Source organism: Ipomoea nil, unplaced genomic scaffold, assembly GCF_001879475.1.
Source record: "Ipomoea nil cultivar Tokyo-kokei standard unplaced genomic scaffold, Asagao_1.1 scaffold2761, whole genome shotgun sequence".
NCBI lineage: Eukaryota > Viridiplantae > Streptophyta > Magnoliopsida > Solanales > Convolvulaceae > Ipomoea > Ipomoea nil.
In genome coordinates, this window is record NW_017619189.1 from 1,693,586 (window position 1) to 1,714,591 (window position 21,006).

Here is a 21,006-nt window from a genome sequence, read left to right on the forward strand (position 1 = left end):
GGATGGACGAGTCCCTTTCACTCAACCACACCCTCAAGTTGGTATAGATTCCATTGAGTACCAATGAAATATACAAATTGGAACATGCACAAAAATTCAATTATAAAACAAATCATTGAGCTTGCGATATATGGTTCTAAAATAAGTCTATAAATGTAATATGTAGATAATCTGTCTTAATTAATATCAATTGTTTAAATGTTTAATATTGTTGTTTATAATTTTTTGTCATTAATTATATTGGGTTTTAAAACCTTATGTAATAATTAGATTATATTTATAAATAAATTATAATTTATTATAGGACTATTATATTGAGAAAAAAATTAAAAAATCCTATTTTTTTTTAATGTTACTGACTCTATTACAATGTAGTATCTGTTCATATTTTCTCAACCCACTGAAATACAAAGAGTCAATAACGCCTCCACTGAGGCTCGAACTCACAACCTCTCATATGGGAGTCCAAAAATCCTACTTAATCATTACGTTTACGTGTACTAATAATTCATTAATAAGTAGAGGACATTCTTGTTCTCACATATTCAGTTGAAAGGCTGACACTATTATTAATTTTTAATGAAAATGTTTACACCTAAATTTTAGTCAAAAAATTATAGTATTGGTCAACCCCACCAAAATCTTGAAGTGATCACTTCAAAGTTCAATTATCTTTCTTTGATTCGACTTATAAAGATTAAAGACACAAGAACAAATTAATGGATTATAGGATCCACGAAAAAGTACTAACAAAGCAGAAAACTTTTATTTATTTTTATTTTTATATTTAATATTTAATGATAAGCAAGAATATTGCTAATAATGCATACACGTGAAGCATTAATTACTTCATCTCATTTTGTTTTATTAACATTCTGGAATATGTACACTCACGTAATATGCTAAATGCTCCTTCAATGTTTCAACTATTATGCCTTTTAAAAAGAGGATACTTCTCATTCATTTATATCAAGATCTATTAATAATATTCCCCTTCTTTTTAATTCGGTCACCATACATTTTATATAGGTATAATGTACTATGCATCAAATCTTTTGTTTATATTACAGAGTATTTAATATAATTGTATTTAGAAGTTGTTATTGTATTGATTCTTTCTTTTTTATTCCGTGGAATCTTTATTATATTTATTTTGTTAACACTTGTTCCTTAGGGTAGGATAGGGTTGAATTCTTACCATGAACATTGAGGATTTGAGTTTAGGTTGAGCTATATGTGTGCAAAAGTGTACTGTTTGGTGTTGAGTCTTGAAGTTAGGTTGACTAAATTTGATGAGATTGTTATTTCTGTTTTATTGAACAACTTAAACTAGTACAAGAATATATACAAAGGATATTAATTTTGAAGAGATAAAATATAACTAGGACTATAGTGAGAGATATAATATAACTAGGACTATGGAGTCCTAACACTCATCCTCAAGCGCAAGGGTCACGATTGACAACTTGAAGCTTGTCACGTAGAAAAACAAACCGAGAAGCTGTAAGAGGTTTGATAAAGATATCAACCATCCGATCCTGGGTGGAGATAAAGTTGACCAAAAGTTCCCCCTTAGTCGCCTTGTACCGAACAAAGTGATAATCAATTTCAACGTGCTTAGTCCGGGTATGAAAAACCAGATTAGTACACATGTAAGTAGCACACATATTATCACACGACCGCTTCGGAGGAGACGCAGAGATACCTAGCTCACGCAGCAAAGACATAACCCAAGTGACCTCAACAGAGACATTAGTCGGCGCTTTGTATTCTGCCTTAATGGATGACCTAGCAACGTAACATTCCATTGTTTCTTGAACACCCAGGATACCAAATTTGAACCCAAAAACACAGCGAAACCACTTGTCGACTTAGATCAGCCGCACACATGGCCCAATCTGAATATGAGAATACATGCAATTATGAAGAAACACACTTACGACGCAGCCGCAAAGCATAACTCAAAGTGCCTTTTACATACCTCAACACTTGCTTAAGCTGTGACCAATGGGCCTCAGTAGGCGCATGCATATGCTGACACAACAAATTCACTACATAGGAAAGGTTTGGTCTACTTACAGTCAAGTACTAAAGAGCACCTGCCAGACTCCTGTACTTCGTCAGATCAGCATAAGGAGCGCTGGAAACATCAGCCGAATGACTAACATGAACCGACATAGCTAGGGGCTTACAATCTACCATACCTACACGCTTTAAAATATCACACATATACCTCTTCTGAGAAAGCACCAAGCCACCATCATGAGCAACATTTTCAATGCCAAGGAAAAAACTAGGAGATCCAATATCACGAGTCTTAAACGCAACAGATAATTTCAGCAGAAGAGCATCAATTATAGATTGAATAATGCCCATAACCAAAATGTCATCAACATACAACAACAAATACACACGCGAGGCAGACTGAGCATAAATAAACAAAGAAAACATCGATCTTAGAAGCACAAAAAAACCGACAAAAAGTAAGAAACCATGTAACATGGTGAACCGTGCCCGATGAGCCTGTTTCAGCCCATACAGAGAACGCTGCAGTAGACATACATGATCAGGATAATCAGCATTAGTATAGCTAGGCAGCTGATGCATATAAACAGTCTCGGACAAACTGCCATTCAAAAATGCATTATGAACATCAAGTTGACGAACAATCCAGTCTGAGGAAACTACAAGAGCTAAAAAGAGGCGAACCATAGTCGGCTTAACAAATGGACTAAAGGTATCAAAAAGGTCTTGACCTGCAACCTGATTAAATCCTTTTACGACTAGCCAAGCCTTATGACGCTCAACTGAGCCATCAACTTTTCGTTTGGTACGAAAAACCCACTTGTAGCCCACAACATTAATGGCCAGCCGGTAAGGCACCAAACGCTATGTATTATTATGTAACAAGAGCATAAAACTCCATATCTATCAGCTCACGGCATTCAGGATAGCGAACTACCTGCGTATAATAAGTGGGATCAGGAGACCGTACCTCAATAGAAAGAACTACAGGAAAATTAGTAGTCACAACAGCTCTCTTCATGTGTCTCAACACCATGGGATGAGTACAAACAGTCGGCTGGCGCTGTGAGACAGTTCTATGAGACGGGCGTCGACCAGGTGTAGTCATAGACTCTGATGAAACATCAGTATATCGTACCAAGGCCCTAGAAACCGGTGCAACTAGCCATGGACTAGCAGAAGACAACCTCACCACACTTGTCAGCAAAGATCACTATCTAGCAAAAGGAAAAACAACTTCATCAAAACGAACATACCTACAGATAAATACCTTATTAGTAGTAAGGTCCATGCAACGATACCCTAAAGGACGCATGATAGCCTAGAAAGACACATGGAGCAAACCTAAAATCCATCTTATGACGATTATAAGGACGCATGAACAAATAACAGAAGCAACCAAAGGTGCATAGAAAAGAGTACGAAGGAAGGGAACGATGAATCATATAATGAGGACTAGAATTAGCCAATGTAGGCATTAGCATTCTATTAATCAAGTACACAGTGATCTCAAAGGAAAAATCACATAAACAAGAGGAAACTGAAGCCTGAGCCATAAGAGTGAGCTCGATCTCCACAATATGACAGAGACGATGCTCAACATGTCCATTATGCTCATGAGTATATGCGCAAGAACGACGGTAGGCAATACTGAGTTGAGCAAAAACCGAATGCAACTTTTTATATCCCTCAAGATAAGATTGGATAGATTTAATCTTACAAGAGAGAGTTTTCAACTAAAGCTCGAAAACGGCCAAACACCCCATACAGGTCAGATTTCAAACACAAAGGACAAAACTAGGTATAACGAGTAAAGTCATCCATAAATATCACAAAATAACGAAAACTAGTAGAAGATAGGGGAGGAGCAGGTCCCCAAATATTAGTACACACCAAATCCAAAACATGCTTACTATGAGTCTCAATTCTAGGTAAAGGGAAATGAAAGAATTTCCCTAATTGACAAGCATCACACAAAGAATTTAATTTAGCACTACTAGACGAACTAACTGGGCAATATTTTAATATTTGAACTTCAATATACGATGATGTGGATGACCGAAACTATTATGCTAGACCAAAGAATACGCACGAGCAGAGAGCAATGCAATTGGAACCGAACGAGGAATGGGCAACGTGTATAAACCTCCCGAGGTGGACCCCTTAAGCAGTACTCCTTGGTTACTAGATCTTTCACAACAAAGAAATTGGGATGAAACTCAAAAAACAATTTATTGTTAGACGCAAAACGCTGAACAGAAAGTAATGAGGCAAATAAACTAGGGACATGCAACACATCATACATAGAAAAAGACCTAGAGGGGGTAGAAAAAGAAGCATGACCAATACTAGTAATAGACAAACCTGCACTATTGCCAACGCGTAGAGTGTCACCCCCTAAATATTCATCCGAGGCCGAAAGAGCAGAAAGATATCGAGTAACGTGATTTGTTGCACCAGTATTCGGGAACCACAACTTGTGATCCAGAGAAGCATCACCAGAAGCCGCATGAACCGTCGCGATGTGAGTTTGAGGTGTTAGCACGTCACTATAGCGATGAAAACAGGAGACCGCTGAGTGACCCACGCTAGAGAAGATTTGACACCGGAGAGAGACTCCTCGACCACGACCGCCACGCCACCTACCACGACCACCTCGTTGGAAGTCAAATGAACGCCCATTAGGGCGAGCAACCATGGCAGCAGGCGCCTACAACAAGTCACAAACAGCCTAGGAGGAATAAAGTCATCCGCATAAATGAATTCTTGAGCTGCAAGATAATCCGAAAGCTTAAATAATGTCACCGGCGTACCATGAGTTATAAGGGAAGAAGTCATCGCCCGGAACTCCGATTGCAAGCCGCGAAAAACGTAAAGATTTTGCTCATCTAACGAAATCGGACATCCAGCAAGCGCAAGCTCCTCCACCAACACATGTACACGGTCCAAGTACTCAATTACCATTGCATCACCTTGCCAGAGTGATTATAGCTGCTCGAGGAGACGCAACACATGAGCTCGTGTGGAAGAACCTATAGACTACTTAATAGACTCCCAAACTTGTCTGGACGTTGTACGACTGAGGGCAAGATGCATGACTTCCTTGGACAAAGACGAAATTAGTATGGAGAGGATAGATTGATCCTGCTGCACCCGAGTCGTGTAAGCCAGACTAAGGACCGGAGCAGCGGCATCAACAATCGTGGGAAATGAACAGGGAAACGAACCATCAACGTAACCAAGAAGATTCTGACCCTGAAGAAATGGCACCAACTACGTTCGCCAGAAAAGAAAATTTCGAGTAGTCAGCTTGATAGACACAAAATGATGTGTCGTAGATAACGAAATAGGAGTTGCTAGCGGTGAAATGGCAGTGGCCTCAGAGACAGTCCTCTCAGAACTTACAGAGTTGCATGTCCTGCACCATTAGAGAAGTAAAACCCTAGTTGATACTATATGATAACATTATTTCTGTATTATTGAACAACTGATTCTAGTACAAGAATATATACAAAGGATATTAAAGAGATATAATATAACTAAGACTATGGAGTCCTAACAAATTTACCTCTTCATGGGTCAAGGGCGAGTTCATGTCCAAGGAATATAATTCAAAAAAGCCGGAAAAGCATTTGATTGGACATTTTTTTACTCTACTGTTGAATATGATTCCAATTATCATATTTATTTTTCTATTTTTGTTACCTAACTATTAAATTAAGATCCTTTTGAAATCGTAAAAGTCATCGATCTTCTCCTCCCATATTTGTATGTGTGTATATTATTATATATTTATTTATTTCCATTTTAATTTATTAATTAATTAATTAGATTATGATTATTGTTTACTATCTAATACAAAGACTAGTTTTATTAATATTTATTTCAATTACTGGGTTAAATTATACATAAAGGTGTGTATAAGATGCCGCAAGTGCCTTACAACTTAACTAGTATCTTTACCTTAAAATCTATGAGGGATAATTTAAGCCTCAATATGATCGGAACATTATAGGGTGATTTTTATATTGAAAAAATTATCTAATTTGTTTATGATGGGATTAATTATTTCACTGTTAACCAAAGATTCATAACATTTAACTACACAAAATTTGGTATGATAAACGTTTTCAATATTCTAATCGAATTGCCTTATTGGTAACATAGAGTAACCCAAGTATTTAACGTTATATTGTTACATCTTGAAAACATCATCCCATTTATTGGCATGGTATTCATTGAATTTTTTTTAATTTAATAATTGTTGGTGTATCCATACAGTGATAATACAATCCCAACCGATCTAGTCAGATACTTGATGACTTAGGCTCTGTTTGGCAAACCTAGCTGAAAAGCTATAAGCTAGGAGCTGAAAGCTGAAAAGGAGCTGAAAGTTGAAAAACTATAAGCTCGAAGCTGAAAACTGAAGAGCTCTTAAGCTAGCTGTTATGATTGGAAGTGTTTGGTAAAATTAGCTTTTTGATAAGCTGATAAATGTAAAAAGACTAAAAATGACATCTTCATAAAATTTAAATTAGTTTGTTTACATATTAGAATTTAACATTGTGTTTTTTTAAAAAAAAAATTAACATTTTAAAATAAAACTATTAGCATAATTATGATCTAGCATCTCATAATGAAGTAGCAATATTGTTGCAAATCTCATAATAATAATAATAATAATAATAATAATAATAATAATAATAATAATAATAATAATAATAATAATAATAATAATAATAATAATAATAATAATAATAATAATAATAATAATAATATTTATCGTGAAAGTTGCGGATAGAGGAGAAGAGAAAAGAATTTTAATTGGGAAGGGTAAATTATGTCATTTCTTTAAAATAATAAGGATAAATATGGAAAAAAAAGTTAAGAAGCTAGGAGCTTATTTTGAAACGTTACCTAAAGTAGCGTTTCAAAATAAGCTCTTATTTTAAGCTAGGAGCTTATTTTGGAAACATTACCAAACAGAGCTTTTAGCTTATTAGTAACTTAAAACAAGCTATAAGCTCCTAAATAAGCTCTGCCAAACAGAGCCTTAATAACCACAATAATTTAAGTTTAACTCCTTGTGGTCCGTTGTTAATTATTAAGGAATAAGGTTCAAATTGGCCACTAAACGTAACCTGAAAATGCAATTAGGCCACTGAACGAAAAAAAAGTGCAATTAGGCCACTGAACACTCCAAAAATGTGCAATTTCACCTGATAGCAGGTTACCCTCAATTTTAGCAGGTTATTTGCTTACGTGGCAGCTGAGTTGGCATTTTTAATAAATTTTAATTAATTTTTAATAAAGTTTAGTAATAAATTTTTATTACAAAAATTTTTTAAAAAATAAAAACGACTTTATTTTATTTTTTATTTAATTTTTTCCAATTTTTTATAAAATTTATTATTAAAATTAATTATTAAAAATTATTTAAAAATTATTAAAAATGCCAACTAAGCTGCCACGTAAGTAGGTAACCTGTTAAAATTGATGGTAACCTGCTATCCGGTAAAATTGCATACGTTTGGAGAGTTCAGTGGCCTAATTGCACATTTTTTGAGTGTTCAATGACCTAATTGCACTTTTTTTTTTCGTTCAGTGGCCTAATTGCATTTTCAAGTTACGTTCAGTGGCCAATTTGAACCTTATTCCAATTATTAATTAAGATCAAAAGGCAGACTTTATTCAGAATACACATTCAAATAATGACTATGAATTGTTTTTCATGATCCTTTAGTGACTACTGGCTAAAATTAAAAGACGAATTTCATCTAAATCACATTTTTAAATAGAGTTACGAACTTTTTCATAAATGAAAGACACTGAAAATATTCTTCCATAGTCGTATGGTCATTATCAACATCCTCAACCTCAACCTCAATCTCAACCGTTCTCCTTTTAGTAAGCTTTAGAACATCCGATCCCTTGCACTAAACACTATTCCCACGAATATAAAATGGATGGCATGCAGTTAGGGAGTACCCTAGCTACCTTAAGACAAATGCCTCGACACTAGGTCATTAAAGCTAAAAAACAAAAACCAAAAAAAAAAAACAAAAACAAAAACAAAAAAAAACAAAAACAAAAACAAAAACAAAAACAAAAAACAAAAACAAAACAAAAACAAAACAAAAACAAAAAGTTATTAGTTAAAATCTCGCAAAGAATAATCCTTAGCGATATAATTTTCATTGGAAGACAACCTTAATCAAGTAAAATTAATGTGCAAGTTACATAAATTTTAAATAATTCGATGATCAAATTGGTTGAAATTGAAAACTAAAAAATATATTAATATTTGGGAACAATTGAGGGGCTAACATGTTGATTTTCCCTTTAATTGTAGATTGTAGATTATATTTGAATTAAGGGTCAATGTGAAACCCTATAAAATGTTTTCTAGAAAATGATTTTCAGAAAATGGCTTACTTTTCAGAAATTATTTTAATTTTCTAGTATTTGGCAGTTAAAAAATTATTATTTTTTTTTCTGTTTGGCTGAAAGTTAAGAAATTACATTTTTTTCTGTTTGATTCATTTTCCTAAAAATGAATATATTGTTTGTTATAATAATAATAATAATAATAATAATAATAATAATAATAAGTGGTGACGGTGGTGGTAATAATAGTCCATAAACTAACCTGAATAGAGATGAGCAAGAAGAGAGATGGAAAAATAAGAAATCTGAAAAAATATCTCTCGAATAAAAATCTAGGAAGATATTTTCGGACAAATTGAGCATTATTCCATTGACTAGAATAAAATATTCTTTTCTTTTTCTATCCAAAAAATAAACTTTTCAGATTTCCAAATGGACCCTAAATATCCATAATCCTAAATTACATGCAATGTGTGTATAATACATATAATAGATATATTATATGTGTGTATATACCAATACTAGTTATAATGTGCACATTGCACGATTAAATTAATGTTCAACATGAAAATTAAAATAAGTAAATACTCAATACAAATTTTAAATAGGAAAATGCTCATCTTTGGTTCCTAAGTTATACCATAGTTCCAATTCAATCCCTTAGTTATGATCGTATTAATTGTTACCACTCAGTTATGAGTAAAGTGACGAGTTTGGTCCTTGACGTTAGGTTTCCGTCTCATCTTGACAGAAAACCCAAAAATCACATATTATTGAAGGGATAAAGTGAGAAATTCACATATTGTACTGTTCTCCTTCTTATATTGAAACCACTTCCGCAATATTATTTTCTACTTGCTAGCTTCTTATTTCAAGGTTCTTCAACTCTAAAAGTACGCATTTCAATAATCCTTGTATAACTTGTTAGGAATATGGGTCTCGTTTAAAGATTTCGAGACTCAGTACAAACAAGAAAATACTTGATCATCGTTTTTAGACGTGTAAAACACACTATTCTAAAAATTTCTGATTACCCTTATTTCGTAAACTCTGCAGAAAGTTAATCAAAAATTGTATATTCTAATAACAATATATATCTACTATCTACATCAGTGATCAGACATCATCCCGTCTGTCCTCTTACAAACTATCAGAGTAATAACTAATATAATAAACTCACTAAACAAACACGGCCAAAATAATAATTCTTCTCTTTTTCATGAATGCCTCAAAAACTTAATGAAGAAGTCCACTTAAATATAATAAAATAGGAAAAATTACAATTTTAGTTCTTAAATTATAGAATAATTCTAGAATTTGTCCTTAATTGTTGGTTTTACTCATTTTTCGTCCTTAAGTTTTCATTATTGTTGCACTTTCGTCCATTTACTAACAAAATGTTATGGACAAAAAGTGGGCATGAGAAGTTAATTTAGAGACGAAAAGTGAGTACGAGAAGTTGATAAAACGATGAAGAGTGCAACACCAATGATAACTTATGAACAAAAAGTAAGCAAGACCAATAATTAGGAACGCATTATACAATTATCCTATTTTAGAGACGAAAAATATAATAGAATCAGTAGCATTTAAAAAAAAGAGAAGAATAGTGTAATTTTTTTAATAAAATATTAAGTACCTTCTTAATATGTTCGTCTGTTCGCTTTTCTGTTCATCATTATTCACGACAACAACGTCCACTACTTTTTGATGGAAACTGAGATTAAAAGTAACATTAATACAAAACTAACCCACCTGTCCTGTAATAATTTGCATTTTAAGGATTTGTCCGTTGGTGCACAAATTAAAGAATATATAATTGATGTTACTTATGGAAAAAAATCTGGAAAAGGAACAAATAATGATTATAAAAAATATATATATATTAAATATTATGAAATGGATAGAAATCTTTAATTATTTAATTATTATTATTCTTCCCAAACTTTAATTATTATTATTAATTTATTAGTGTGGGTTTTAAATAGTTTATGGGTTTATTAATGTATTAAAAACATTTAAGTGGTTAGACTGTGATTGTGATTGACGTAATGATTCAAACACCATTCGAAAGGGCAAATCCATTGATTATGTTGTTTAAAAAAATTTTAAATTCTAAATCCGCATTAAAAGACAGATTTGCCTGGCTTCTTATATTGTAATTTTACATGCTTTTTACAACGTTAATTGAACAATTTGAACTGAATACTGATATAATCAAGTTGATAGCTAAATCTAAAAATATAATGTGTCATTTCATATTATGATTTTTGCTTTTTATTTTTTTGTCTCAAAATTGCACTCTAGGTGTAGCGTTGTTCATAGTTAACCAATTTAAACCAAAAAAATTAATAAATAATCCCTACAAAGAGTTTTGAATTTAGAACTTTGTGGTTAACAAATCAATTATTTGACTAACTCGGTTGGAGTTTCCCATTATTAGAGAAAAAAAACAAATATTATATTGTTATAACCTCGTTAGTATTTAATGAATTCTAACACTAATTACTCAACCACTATAAACAAAATAACGCCACCTCCATATCTTGGAAGCAGTTTCTGTGTCAGGTCCGGGGAAATGGTTGGAAACGCCACCTCCATATCTTGGTGCGATTATTGCCAGTGATTTAATGAATTAAGAACTACTTTTCAAAAAAAAAAAAACACTAATTACTCAACCACTATTACCATATACATACACCAGACATATATTTTTAATATTATTTAATATAATTATCATTTAATTAAAATCATGTATAACAATTAGTTTAATTATAGATTATATTTTAATTAAACTAGTCTTTTCTATGCGCAATACCCAATATTTATATTTTAAAAAATAACTAACAACTTTTTACTAGTTAAAATTTAATGAAATAAAATTTATTTATTATATTAATCCAATATATAATGAATATATAATGTTTTACACATATTGTTATCATTAAAGAATATAAGAAAAGATATTGTAGATGCATGTGCATGGTAAAATGGAAAAGATAATGAAAGTTATAACGGTAAGAGTATTTTTGTTCAAAAAATTGTATATTACAACTAACTCTAAAGTTGTATATGTCAAGATTTGTCAAGATTTGTAGCTCCTATGATGTATATGTCAAGATTTGTAGCTCCTATGATGTAACACAGCTGCTTTTCAACCAAGAATCTCCCCCCTTTGAGGAGTTCAGGAAGAGGTTAGTCAATTAAAATTATTGCACTACTATCAGTTACATTTATATTCTATTCTTATCTCTAATTCTTATTTTATGTTCTGTATTACTTATATATTACAGGACGAGTCATGAACAGACTCCAATGCGCAGTATTATATTGCAATCAAGTTTTAAGGAATGTAGTTCATATTCAATTACACTATCTGGTGATATGGAAGTGCGTACTATCAGTGAGATCTACAGGGACAAGGAGGTGGTATTTACATAAATTTGTACTTACTTTAAGAGATATATGCTGGCATCTTCACATTTAGAAAAATTGTCATGTCTGAATGGCATTTGCTGAACTCCCCAGTACACTGGGCACTACAATCTGTAGTCTTATGCCTGCATTTCATATTTTGGATCAGATAAATGGTAACACAAATTGTGGAATGTGATAAAATCTTATAGAGCCTAACATTGGTTGCTTATCTAATTTAAGAATTAGAGACCACCATCTGTTGTGGCAGTTCTGTTTTTTGGTTTTTGCAAGTATATACTCTCTAATAAACCCAAACCTGCAAAATCAGAACTGATATTTGTTAGTTATATAACCTAATGATGATTAATAATTACTGTTAGCTAAAGATTTTCAGAATTATATATTATATTATAGTTGCATCTCTAATTGTATAAAGTTGAATGCAGTTTGGAGATTTCTGGGTTGCAGCTAGGATTGTGTTCATTGATGATCCAGAGTGGTACTATGCTTCGTGTCGAACCAAGGGTTGTAACAAAAAGCTTAAACTGAAAGGGAAGTGGCTGTGGTGTAGTACATGTGACAGAAATTGGGGTGACGGGACACTGAGGTACAGAGTTAAGGTTAGAGTTGTGGACTTGGATGGCAATGCTCCTTTTCTTCTATGGGACAGGGAGTGCCTCGATTTAATTGGAATTAGTGCAGATGATCTGAAGGATACCCATACAAAGGTACTAATACTATTTCATCATGTCCTATACTATTAGCTTAGTACTACTAACTTTGTCATCTCATGAAAAACATTAATATAATGATCCAAATTACTACTAACTTTGTCATCTCATGAAAAACATTAACATACTACTAACTTAGTACTATTATCTTATAAACAGTTATCCAGTTACATCCAAAGTATCCAGATAATTCTCTTTGGACCACCTAAATGAAAAACATTAATATACTATAACTTTCATAAGTATTGTATCTTGTTAACTAATTGAATTACCTGCAGGGAAGAAATGATCTACCTAAGGAGCTTGAAACTCTAATCGGACTGAATCTGTTATTTCGAATTGCTGTGCGTAAGGAACAGTTCCAAAACTATCTCAATGCTTTCCCTGTTATGAGAATCATCACTGATGAAAAGATTGTAGAGAAGCACGCACCAGAGCTAATCCAAGTTAGGGACAGGGACCTCTCATCAAAGTTGAAGTTGGAGCTTACGGACGAGGACCTATGGGATATAGAGGTATACTTGCTGATCCAGAAACAAATTATAAGAATTACTTTATAAACTAAGAGTATTTTACATTTACATTTTGAACATTTGGTTGTGTAGGATATAGACCAAGCAAATGAAGCTGAAAGTCCTCTCCAAGTTGTTGCACAGAGACTGAACGAAGATAACAGTATTGAGAATGGAACCGTGAAGAGATCGCTAATTGATGAGTTTTCTAGCACACAAAGTTCGAAAAAAAGCAATGACAGTGTTGTGAAGATTGAGAAAGAAACAGATTTGTAATGAATTAAATGGCTGACAATGTGCTCTTTTGGTTTTTTTTTTTTTTTTTTTTTTTTTTTGAAGAATGCTTTTTGGTGACATTATTGTGTTTTTCCAACAACAGCTGGATTGAACCTTTTGATATGCAGTATGGTTTTTTTGGTTTAGTACCAAACATGTTAAACGTACTCGATTTGTGATATTCCTATTGCAGATTTTTTTTTTTCAGAAATTGATTGATGGCACAAGCATAGAAAGATTGCAGACATAATGGTAAAAGAATGCAAAGGCTTGTAGACATGGTGGGAAAAGATCAATCAGATGGCAGGCATATCCCTAAAGACCAAACTGATGGCACACAAATCAGTTGAAGTAGCTGAAATCAGCATTCAAAAGGACCATCAAATGGTTTATGTTAGCATGTAATACACCTGACACTTTATAATTATGTAAGATTAAGGAAGATTAGTGTAGGGTACTCATTAGGACCATACAAGTCTTATTTTTGAAAGTTTTTTGTGCTCTAAATATTAATGATTAAATAAGACTATTTTTATTCTGATAACTATTTGTAAAACTTAAAATTATTGGTTATCCCTAAGTCTATACTTTGTTAATTATGTCACTGCTACAGCTGGATACACTCACATGGAAGCATGTTGTCATCCAAAGAAATGTAACTAAACTAATAAAAACTGAATATTAAATTTAGTAGATCATATAAGGCAGCCAAAGTTAGTAGTACTACGCTGCAACTGTAAATCCAAATGTATTTCGTATTAGGATTAAAAAAATACAGTGCAACTGTATTTGATCTCTCAACAATTTGGCAAAGTGTCATAAATTAACAGGCATTCAATTATTTAAAAAATGAATGTGTGATAAAAGCAAAAAAAAGTTCTATCACTTAATCATATTAGATGGACAAATAATAGTAAACAAAATAACAAAGTCACACGTGTATATAAAAAGTAGTCTTATCACTCCACAATATCAACACTAGATTAAGTAAACTATATAATACATTAGTTTTCAATGAAGTACAGTAACAGCTATCAGGGACCTAAAGTTATTGTTGGAAAGTAAAGTAAAAATGTGTTTCCAAGTACGCATAATTGAAAACTAAGGGACTTACCAGTTGTTGACAACAATCTACAGTTGATTATCTCCTCAATGACCTTTTATACAATATAGATTGTGTTGCATCTTACCTGCAGTGGAACCAACAACCGTTAAATTAAAAATACGACTTGCAGCAATTTAATTAGGATCTTAGTGCTTATTAGGCACTTACCAATTGTTGACAACAACTTTGGTGAAAAGCAAGCGTCCTCAATTAATGTTAGGTGAAGACCTTTTGATGTGTAGCTTACCTGCATTTGGAGGATTTGGAATTAACTGAATAACTGCTTTAAAGTACTACTTGGTTAGGAACAATGAAAGGAAATTATTCTGCTTAACTAACATTTGAAATCACATTAGATTGAGCCGATTTTGGATATTAAAACTTATCTTTTAGACGTCAGAAGCAACTGTTAATACAATATTCTGGACTCCAACTTTGTATCTATGAAGCATCCACAAATTATTGTAGATAAATACAATGTAGGTGTACGAGCTTACCTGCAATTGGATAATTACAATTAAACAAATTAAAGCATCATTAACATTAGATAATTTATGAACAGTCAAAGAATATCATTATTCGTGTGTATCTTTAATGTAAATCACATTAGATGGACTTCAAACTTATCTTTAAGGCCCCCGAAGCATGTGTAAATACAACAGTCGCAAACATAGATCTTTATCAAATAAAACCTATCACAACCATGAGTATTTGTGGGCTTGATCCGACTACTGTCTACCTGCAAAACAAAATATATATTATGATATTATGTTAGCTAAATAAGAAACCTATTTACATTCCAATCAAATTTGATAATTACAGTTTAGTATGAAAGCAATTACTAATAATTTCATCTACCTATGTTACTGGACTTCCCTATGCATTGAGTAGCACAACTAAACCTTTGAGTATTCCAAAAGCCATACATCTCCCTAAGAACACATGAGAGATTAAACACCTGTTTTAAACACCACCTAAACAATTCCTTATTCTAACCAATACATCTCCCTAAGAACACATGAGGAAACTTACATCTACAACCACCATTGGTTCGAAGAGGAAGCATCCCAGCAACAACCAAGGTAAATCTATATAAACTTCTATCTTTATTATAGCTATCTGTCTTCCTATATAGATAGAGATTATAAGAAATTTTTGGGTACACTGTAAAAAAAAATAAAAAAAATATACTTATTAAACAACGGATTTCAACTTCTCAGACTCCAAATTAAAAATCATCCTATAAATTCAACGGTTAGCAAAATTCATATGCATGTGTTGTATACTCGGATTACTTCTACTGATTTAATAGATAAACGGTATCAATATCCCTATTTATATATAGATCTAAACAACGTAGATTAATTAGGTTAGAAATACATACCCAGTTTTGTTGTTATTTTCCAAATCGAATAGCTGAACCACCGATTCTGCAAAATGGTCACCGCCTCGAATCGCACACATTTATGTCCACAAATGTCCGATCTCTATGTACCCATGAACTCCGGCGACTATAGTGTTCACCGGATCGAATCAGTGCGTTGATAGTCCAGATCAAACCTCCGATTTGTGGCTGTGACCGTACTATGGACACTCAGACGTCGAGTATGCCGAGAGCTATTTGTCAGTCGATGCTCCACATAAACATCATCTTCATCGTCAATCCATAGTACAGTGTACACGAGACTCAGCAATCGAACCCTAACCCCTTACTCAGCTCCATTTTTAGAGAGAGAAACAACTTGATTGCCCGGCGAAATGAGCTCACAACTGAGCGTTCAAGGGGATTAGGAAAGCGACATCATCGACGGACCATCTCACTGTCATTTCCATTTTACATTATTATTATTATTATTATTATTATTATTATTATTTTTATTTTTATTATTATTATTATTAGTATTAGTATAATTGTTATAGTATTATTAGTCTAAAAGTTTTTGATGATTTCTATTATTAGTATGATTGTTATTATTATTATTTTGGTTATTATTGTTCTTATAAATAACTAGTATTTTCACCCGTGCGATGCGCGGAATGGAATTGTTGTAATATATTAAGAATATTTAAATCGATAAAGAGTTAATTTCACCAGAGGTCGCTTATCTTTCCTGACAATTCCAAATTTAATCCTAGACTATAGTTATTAATTATTACGATTTATTCTATGTTATAATTCTTACGTTAATATTCTTACTATTATTATTAACACTTAATTACTTTTAAATATTATTTTTACCACTTATATTATTATTATTATTATTATTATTATTATTATTATTATTATTATTATTATTATTATTATTATTATTATTATTATTATTAGTTTCTTTTCAAGTTTTGTTAGTATATAATGGCCGTGAGGCACACAATAATAATATAACAATAATTAAATATTCTTGTATTGTATTTCATGAGTCACAATAATAATAATAACAATAATTAAGGGGGGTGTATTCAATCATGACTTTCATAGAGTTTTAAAGACTTTTATGAACTTTAAAAGTTTGGAGGTATTCAATTCAAACTTTTAGAGAGTTTTTAAAAGTCAGGCGGTATTCAATCATGATTTTTAATGAGTCTTTGAAAGTCGTGTGGTATTCGATTAAGACTTTTAGAGAGTCTTTAAAAGTCACGTGGCATTCAAAAAGTTATGAACTTTTGTAGACTTTTTCTTCTCAAATATAAATAGTTGAAATCCAACCATCAACCCCCAGATTTCAAAATTTTCTTTCGAACAACTTTGAATGTTTTCTCTCTCTATTTAAACTATAATTTTTCTCCCAATTTAAACTTTATATACCTATCTAAATTTAATAAAATTATTTTTTTCTTCACTATCCTATATTTTCCTCATACCTAAACTCTACCAATTTTTCTCTCTCTCCTAAACTTTACAATTTCCTCTAAAAATTTGAAATAATATTATTTTTACTTCATTATAGCTTGTTTATATTGATTTTTATTGTTTCTATGAATTTTTTATCCCTAACTTTCTCTAATTCTCCCTAAATACATGAACAAAGCAAATTTTTCATCATCAAATGTTATAGTATATGTTTCATAATATTCATATAAATATTTACATATTTTGATTTTTATTCTTTTTATGTTTATATTCGTAATATATATTTTTCCTTTGTTTAACAACAATTTACTATGAATAGCGAACTACTGTTCGCAACAACAATTTGGGGCTGCAAACAGTAACACTATGTTGTTGTTCGTGGTCTCAAATTGCTATTGCAAATAATAGTTCTTTGCGTGATTCCTAGCAATATATCAAGTATAATTTATATATATATATATATATATATATATATATATATATATATATATATATATATATATATATATATATATATATATATATATTATAAATATTATATTTTTATTTTTTTATTTTATGCAACTTGTAATTATATTTTTAAATATTTTATTTGATCAATTCTTTTATTATAAATTTTATTATTCAATATTGTTATGAATTTCTAATGAAATAATTTTTTTTATGTTTATTAATAATATATATAAATAATTAGCATATAAGTCTCAACATACTATGGATAAAAATAATAATATTGAGAATGTTGATGTGGGTGAAGAATTACATAATAAGAAAATTTTATGATATATTATAAATGTTTTGTAAGAAAATTATAAATCATAAGAATCAAAAGCATTTGAAAGTTTGTAAGGATGTATTCAATTTAGAATTTCAATGACTTTTGTAGACTTTTTAAAATAAAAAGTTGATAAAAGTCTATGAATGTTTTTTATATAAACTTTTATAGAGTCTTATAAAGTTTTAAAAAGTTTTGAACGACTCTATGAAAGTCAATCAAAGTTTATTAAAATCTATCAGTTTAAAAGTCTTTAAGACTCTACAAAAGTCATGATTGAATACACCCCTCTAAATATTCTTCAATTCTAAGATTCTTCTAGGATTTCTATTACCATCATTAATTATTCCCTAATTTATCATAATTAAATAATTTGACCAATTATAAAGAGAGATTATCAAATAATGCACGTGACAATTTTTTAATTAAAAAATTTTAAAATCCATTAATAAAACATAAGGATCTCATAGTTTTTTCTTAGAAACTATTTAACAAAGCATTTTTTATAGAAATTGGTGGGCCAAACCGCCTACGGCAATTTGCGGTAGATAGATTTACAAAAAATACGCGATTTAAAAAAAACATTTGTCCAAAACGGACAACCGAGTCAAAAGTTATGCCTTGCCGAACTTTTGACACACCACAACTTTAACCCAGAATTATTATACGAATGGGAAAGTAGAAGTCAATATATTTTATTGGGAATAGAGATTTTTTAGGAATTGGGCGGAAGTTAAAATTCCAGGATTTTGTTATTATATATAGTGTAGATGTACAAAGAGAATTGTATTACACAATTTTAAAATTTTAGAATAGAATTTTTACCAAGAATTATTGTATGAATAGGAAAGTAGAAATCAATAAATTTTATTGGGAAGAGAGATTTTTTAGGAATTGGGCGGTAAGTTAAAATTCCAGGATTTTGTTATTATATATAGTATAGATGTACAAAGAGAATTGTATTACACTATTTTAAAATTTTAGAATAGAATTTTTACCCAGAATTATTGTACAAATGGGAAAGTAGAAATCAATATATTTTTATTGGGAAGAGAGATTTTTTAGGAATTGGACGGGAAGTTAAAATTCCAGGATTTTGATATTATATATAGTATAGATGTATAAAGAGAATTGTATTACACAATTTTAAAATTTTAGAATAGAATTTTTACCAAGAATTATTGTACGAATGGGAAAGTAGAAATCAATAAATTTTATTGGGAAGAGAGATTTTTTAGGAATTGGTTGGGAAGTTAAAATTCCAGGATTTTGTTATTATATATACTATAGACTATAGACTATAGATAGATATACAAAGGGAATCATATTACACTATTTTAAAATTTTAGAATAGAATTTTTACCCAGAATTATTATATGAATGTGAAAGTAGAAATCAATATATTTTATTGGGAAGAGAGATTTTTTAGGAATTGGGCGGGAAGTTAAAATTACAGGATTTTGTTATTATATATAGTATAGATAGATGTACAAAGAGAATTGTATTACACAATTTGAAAATTTTAGAATAGAATTTTTATCAAGAATTATTGTACGAATGGGAAAGTAGAAATCAATAAATTTTATTGGGAAGAGAGATCTTTTAGGAATTGGGCCGTAAGTTAAAATTCCAGGATTTTGTTATTATATATAGTATAGATGTACAAAGAGAATTGTATTACACTATTTTAAAATTTTAGAATAGAATTTTTACCCAGAATTATTGTACGAATGGGAAAGTAGAAATCAATATATTTTATTGGGAAGAGAGATTTTTTAGGAATTGGGCGGTAAGTTAAAATTCCAGGATTTTGATATTATATATAGTATAGATGTATAAAGAGAATTGTATTACACAATTTTAAAATTTTAGAATAGAATTTTACCCAGAATTATTGTACGAATGGGAAAGTAGAAATCAATAAATTTTATTGGGAAGAGAGATTTTTTAGGAATTGGTTGGGAAGTTAAAATTCCAGGATTTTGTTATTGTATATAGTATAGATGTACAAAGAGAATTGTATTATACAATTTTAAAATTTTAGAATAGAATTTTTACCCAGAATTATTGTACGAATGGGAAAATAAAAATCAATAAATTTTATTGGGAAGAGAGATTTTTTAGGAATTGGGCGGGAAGTTAAAATTCCAGAATTTTGTTATTATATATATATATATATATATATATATTTTTGAAAGTTACTGGCTCTATTACATTGTAGTATCTGTTCATATACTTTCTCAACCTACTGAAACACAAAGAACCAATAATGCCTCCACTGAGGCTCGAACTCATAATCTTCCAAATGGAATTTTGTTATTATATATAGTATAGATGTACAAATAGAATTGTATTACACAATTTTAAAATTTTAGAATATAATTTTTACCCAGAATTATTGTCCGAATGGGAAAGTAGAAATCAATATATTTTATTGGGAAGAGAGATTTTTTAGGAATTGGGCGGGAAGTTAAAATTCCGAGATTTTATTATTATATATAGTATAGATTGTTAGCCAAATATTAATCTCCATCATTAATGTGCTTATTATAAGAACAAATGCGTTCCACTTATGCTATTTAGTAATAAATATAATAAAACTATTACGAAGATTAATAGCATTTTCCTTATTTCTAAAAATTGAGACATTGCTATACAAAAAGATTTGCATTATTATTATATTATTATTAACAGATATGTCATTATATAATATTATCATGACATATTACGAAAAAAATAATGTGATAATATGGTTAAATATAAAATTTGCAATATTGGTTTAAAATTATCGGTATTATTATACAGTACAATAGTGACATCATTTACGAACTCTTATTGTATAATTACAGTATAATTTGTTATTATTGTCAAAAATTGATCCAACGAACAATTTATGATATTTGATATACATATGTGTTTAGGCTGCAGCG

At 30.7% G+C, this 21,006-nt stretch overlaps 2 protein-coding genes across 2 annotated transcripts; one reads left to right on the top strand and one right to left on the bottom strand.

Moving 5' to 3' along the window:
* Nucleotides 1-1,439: 1,439 nt before the first annotated feature.
* On the bottom strand, nucleotides 1,440-4,989 carry LOC109157037. The gene is made up of 7 exons (XM_019304920.1): nucleotides 4,831-4,989; nucleotides 4,172-4,735; nucleotides 3,370-3,713; nucleotides 2,996-3,221; nucleotides 2,100-2,889; nucleotides 1,832-1,898; nucleotides 1,440-1,788 (listed from the first exon to the last, which is right to left on the bottom strand). The coding sequence occupies exons 1-7, from the start codon at nucleotides 4,987-4,989 to the stop codon at nucleotides 1,440-1,442; spliced, it is 2,499 nt and encodes an 832-aa protein (XP_019160465.1).
* Nucleotides 4,990-11,484: 6,495 nt separating this feature from the next.
* LOC109157038 lies at nucleotides 11,485-13,348 on the top strand. The gene is made up of 5 exons (XM_019304921.1): nucleotides 11,485-11,606; nucleotides 11,706-11,841; nucleotides 12,276-12,557; nucleotides 12,839-13,075; nucleotides 13,166-13,348. The coding sequence occupies exons 1-5, from the start codon at nucleotides 11,485-11,487 to the stop codon at nucleotides 13,346-13,348; spliced, it is 960 nt and encodes a 319-aa protein (XP_019160466.1).
* The last annotated feature ends 7,658 nt before the right edge of the window (nucleotides 13,349-21,006 follow it).

What these genes read in the sequence shown, in the direction of transcription:
- LOC109157037 (XM_019304920.1), bottom strand. Translation starts at nt 4,989, where the DNA reads ATGGTAATTGAGTACTTGGACCGTGTACATGTGTTGGTGGAGGAGCTT. An exon ending in TTATAACTCATGGTACGCCG is followed by an intron (nt 4,736 to 4,830) that starts GTGACATTATTT and finishes GACTTGTTGTAG; the next exon opens with GCGCCTGCTGCCATGGTTGC. An exon ending in GAAGTACAGGAGTCTGGCAG is followed by an intron (nt 1,899 to 2,099) that starts GTGCTCTTTAGT and finishes TCTCATATTCAG; the next exon opens with ATTGGGCCATGTGTGCGGCT.
- LOC109157038 (XM_019304921.1), top strand. Translation starts at nt 11,485, where the DNA reads ATGTCAAGATTTGTCAAGATTTGTAGCTCCTATGATGTATATGTCAAG. An exon ending in TGAAGGATACCCATACAAAG is followed by an intron (nt 12,558 to 12,838) that starts GTACTAATACTA and finishes AATTACCTGCAG; the next exon opens with GGAAGAAATGATCTACCTAA. An exon ending in AGGACCTATGGGATATAGAG is followed by an intron (nt 13,076 to 13,165) that starts GTATACTTGCTG and finishes TTGGTTGTGTAG; the next exon opens with GATATAGACCAAGCAAATGA.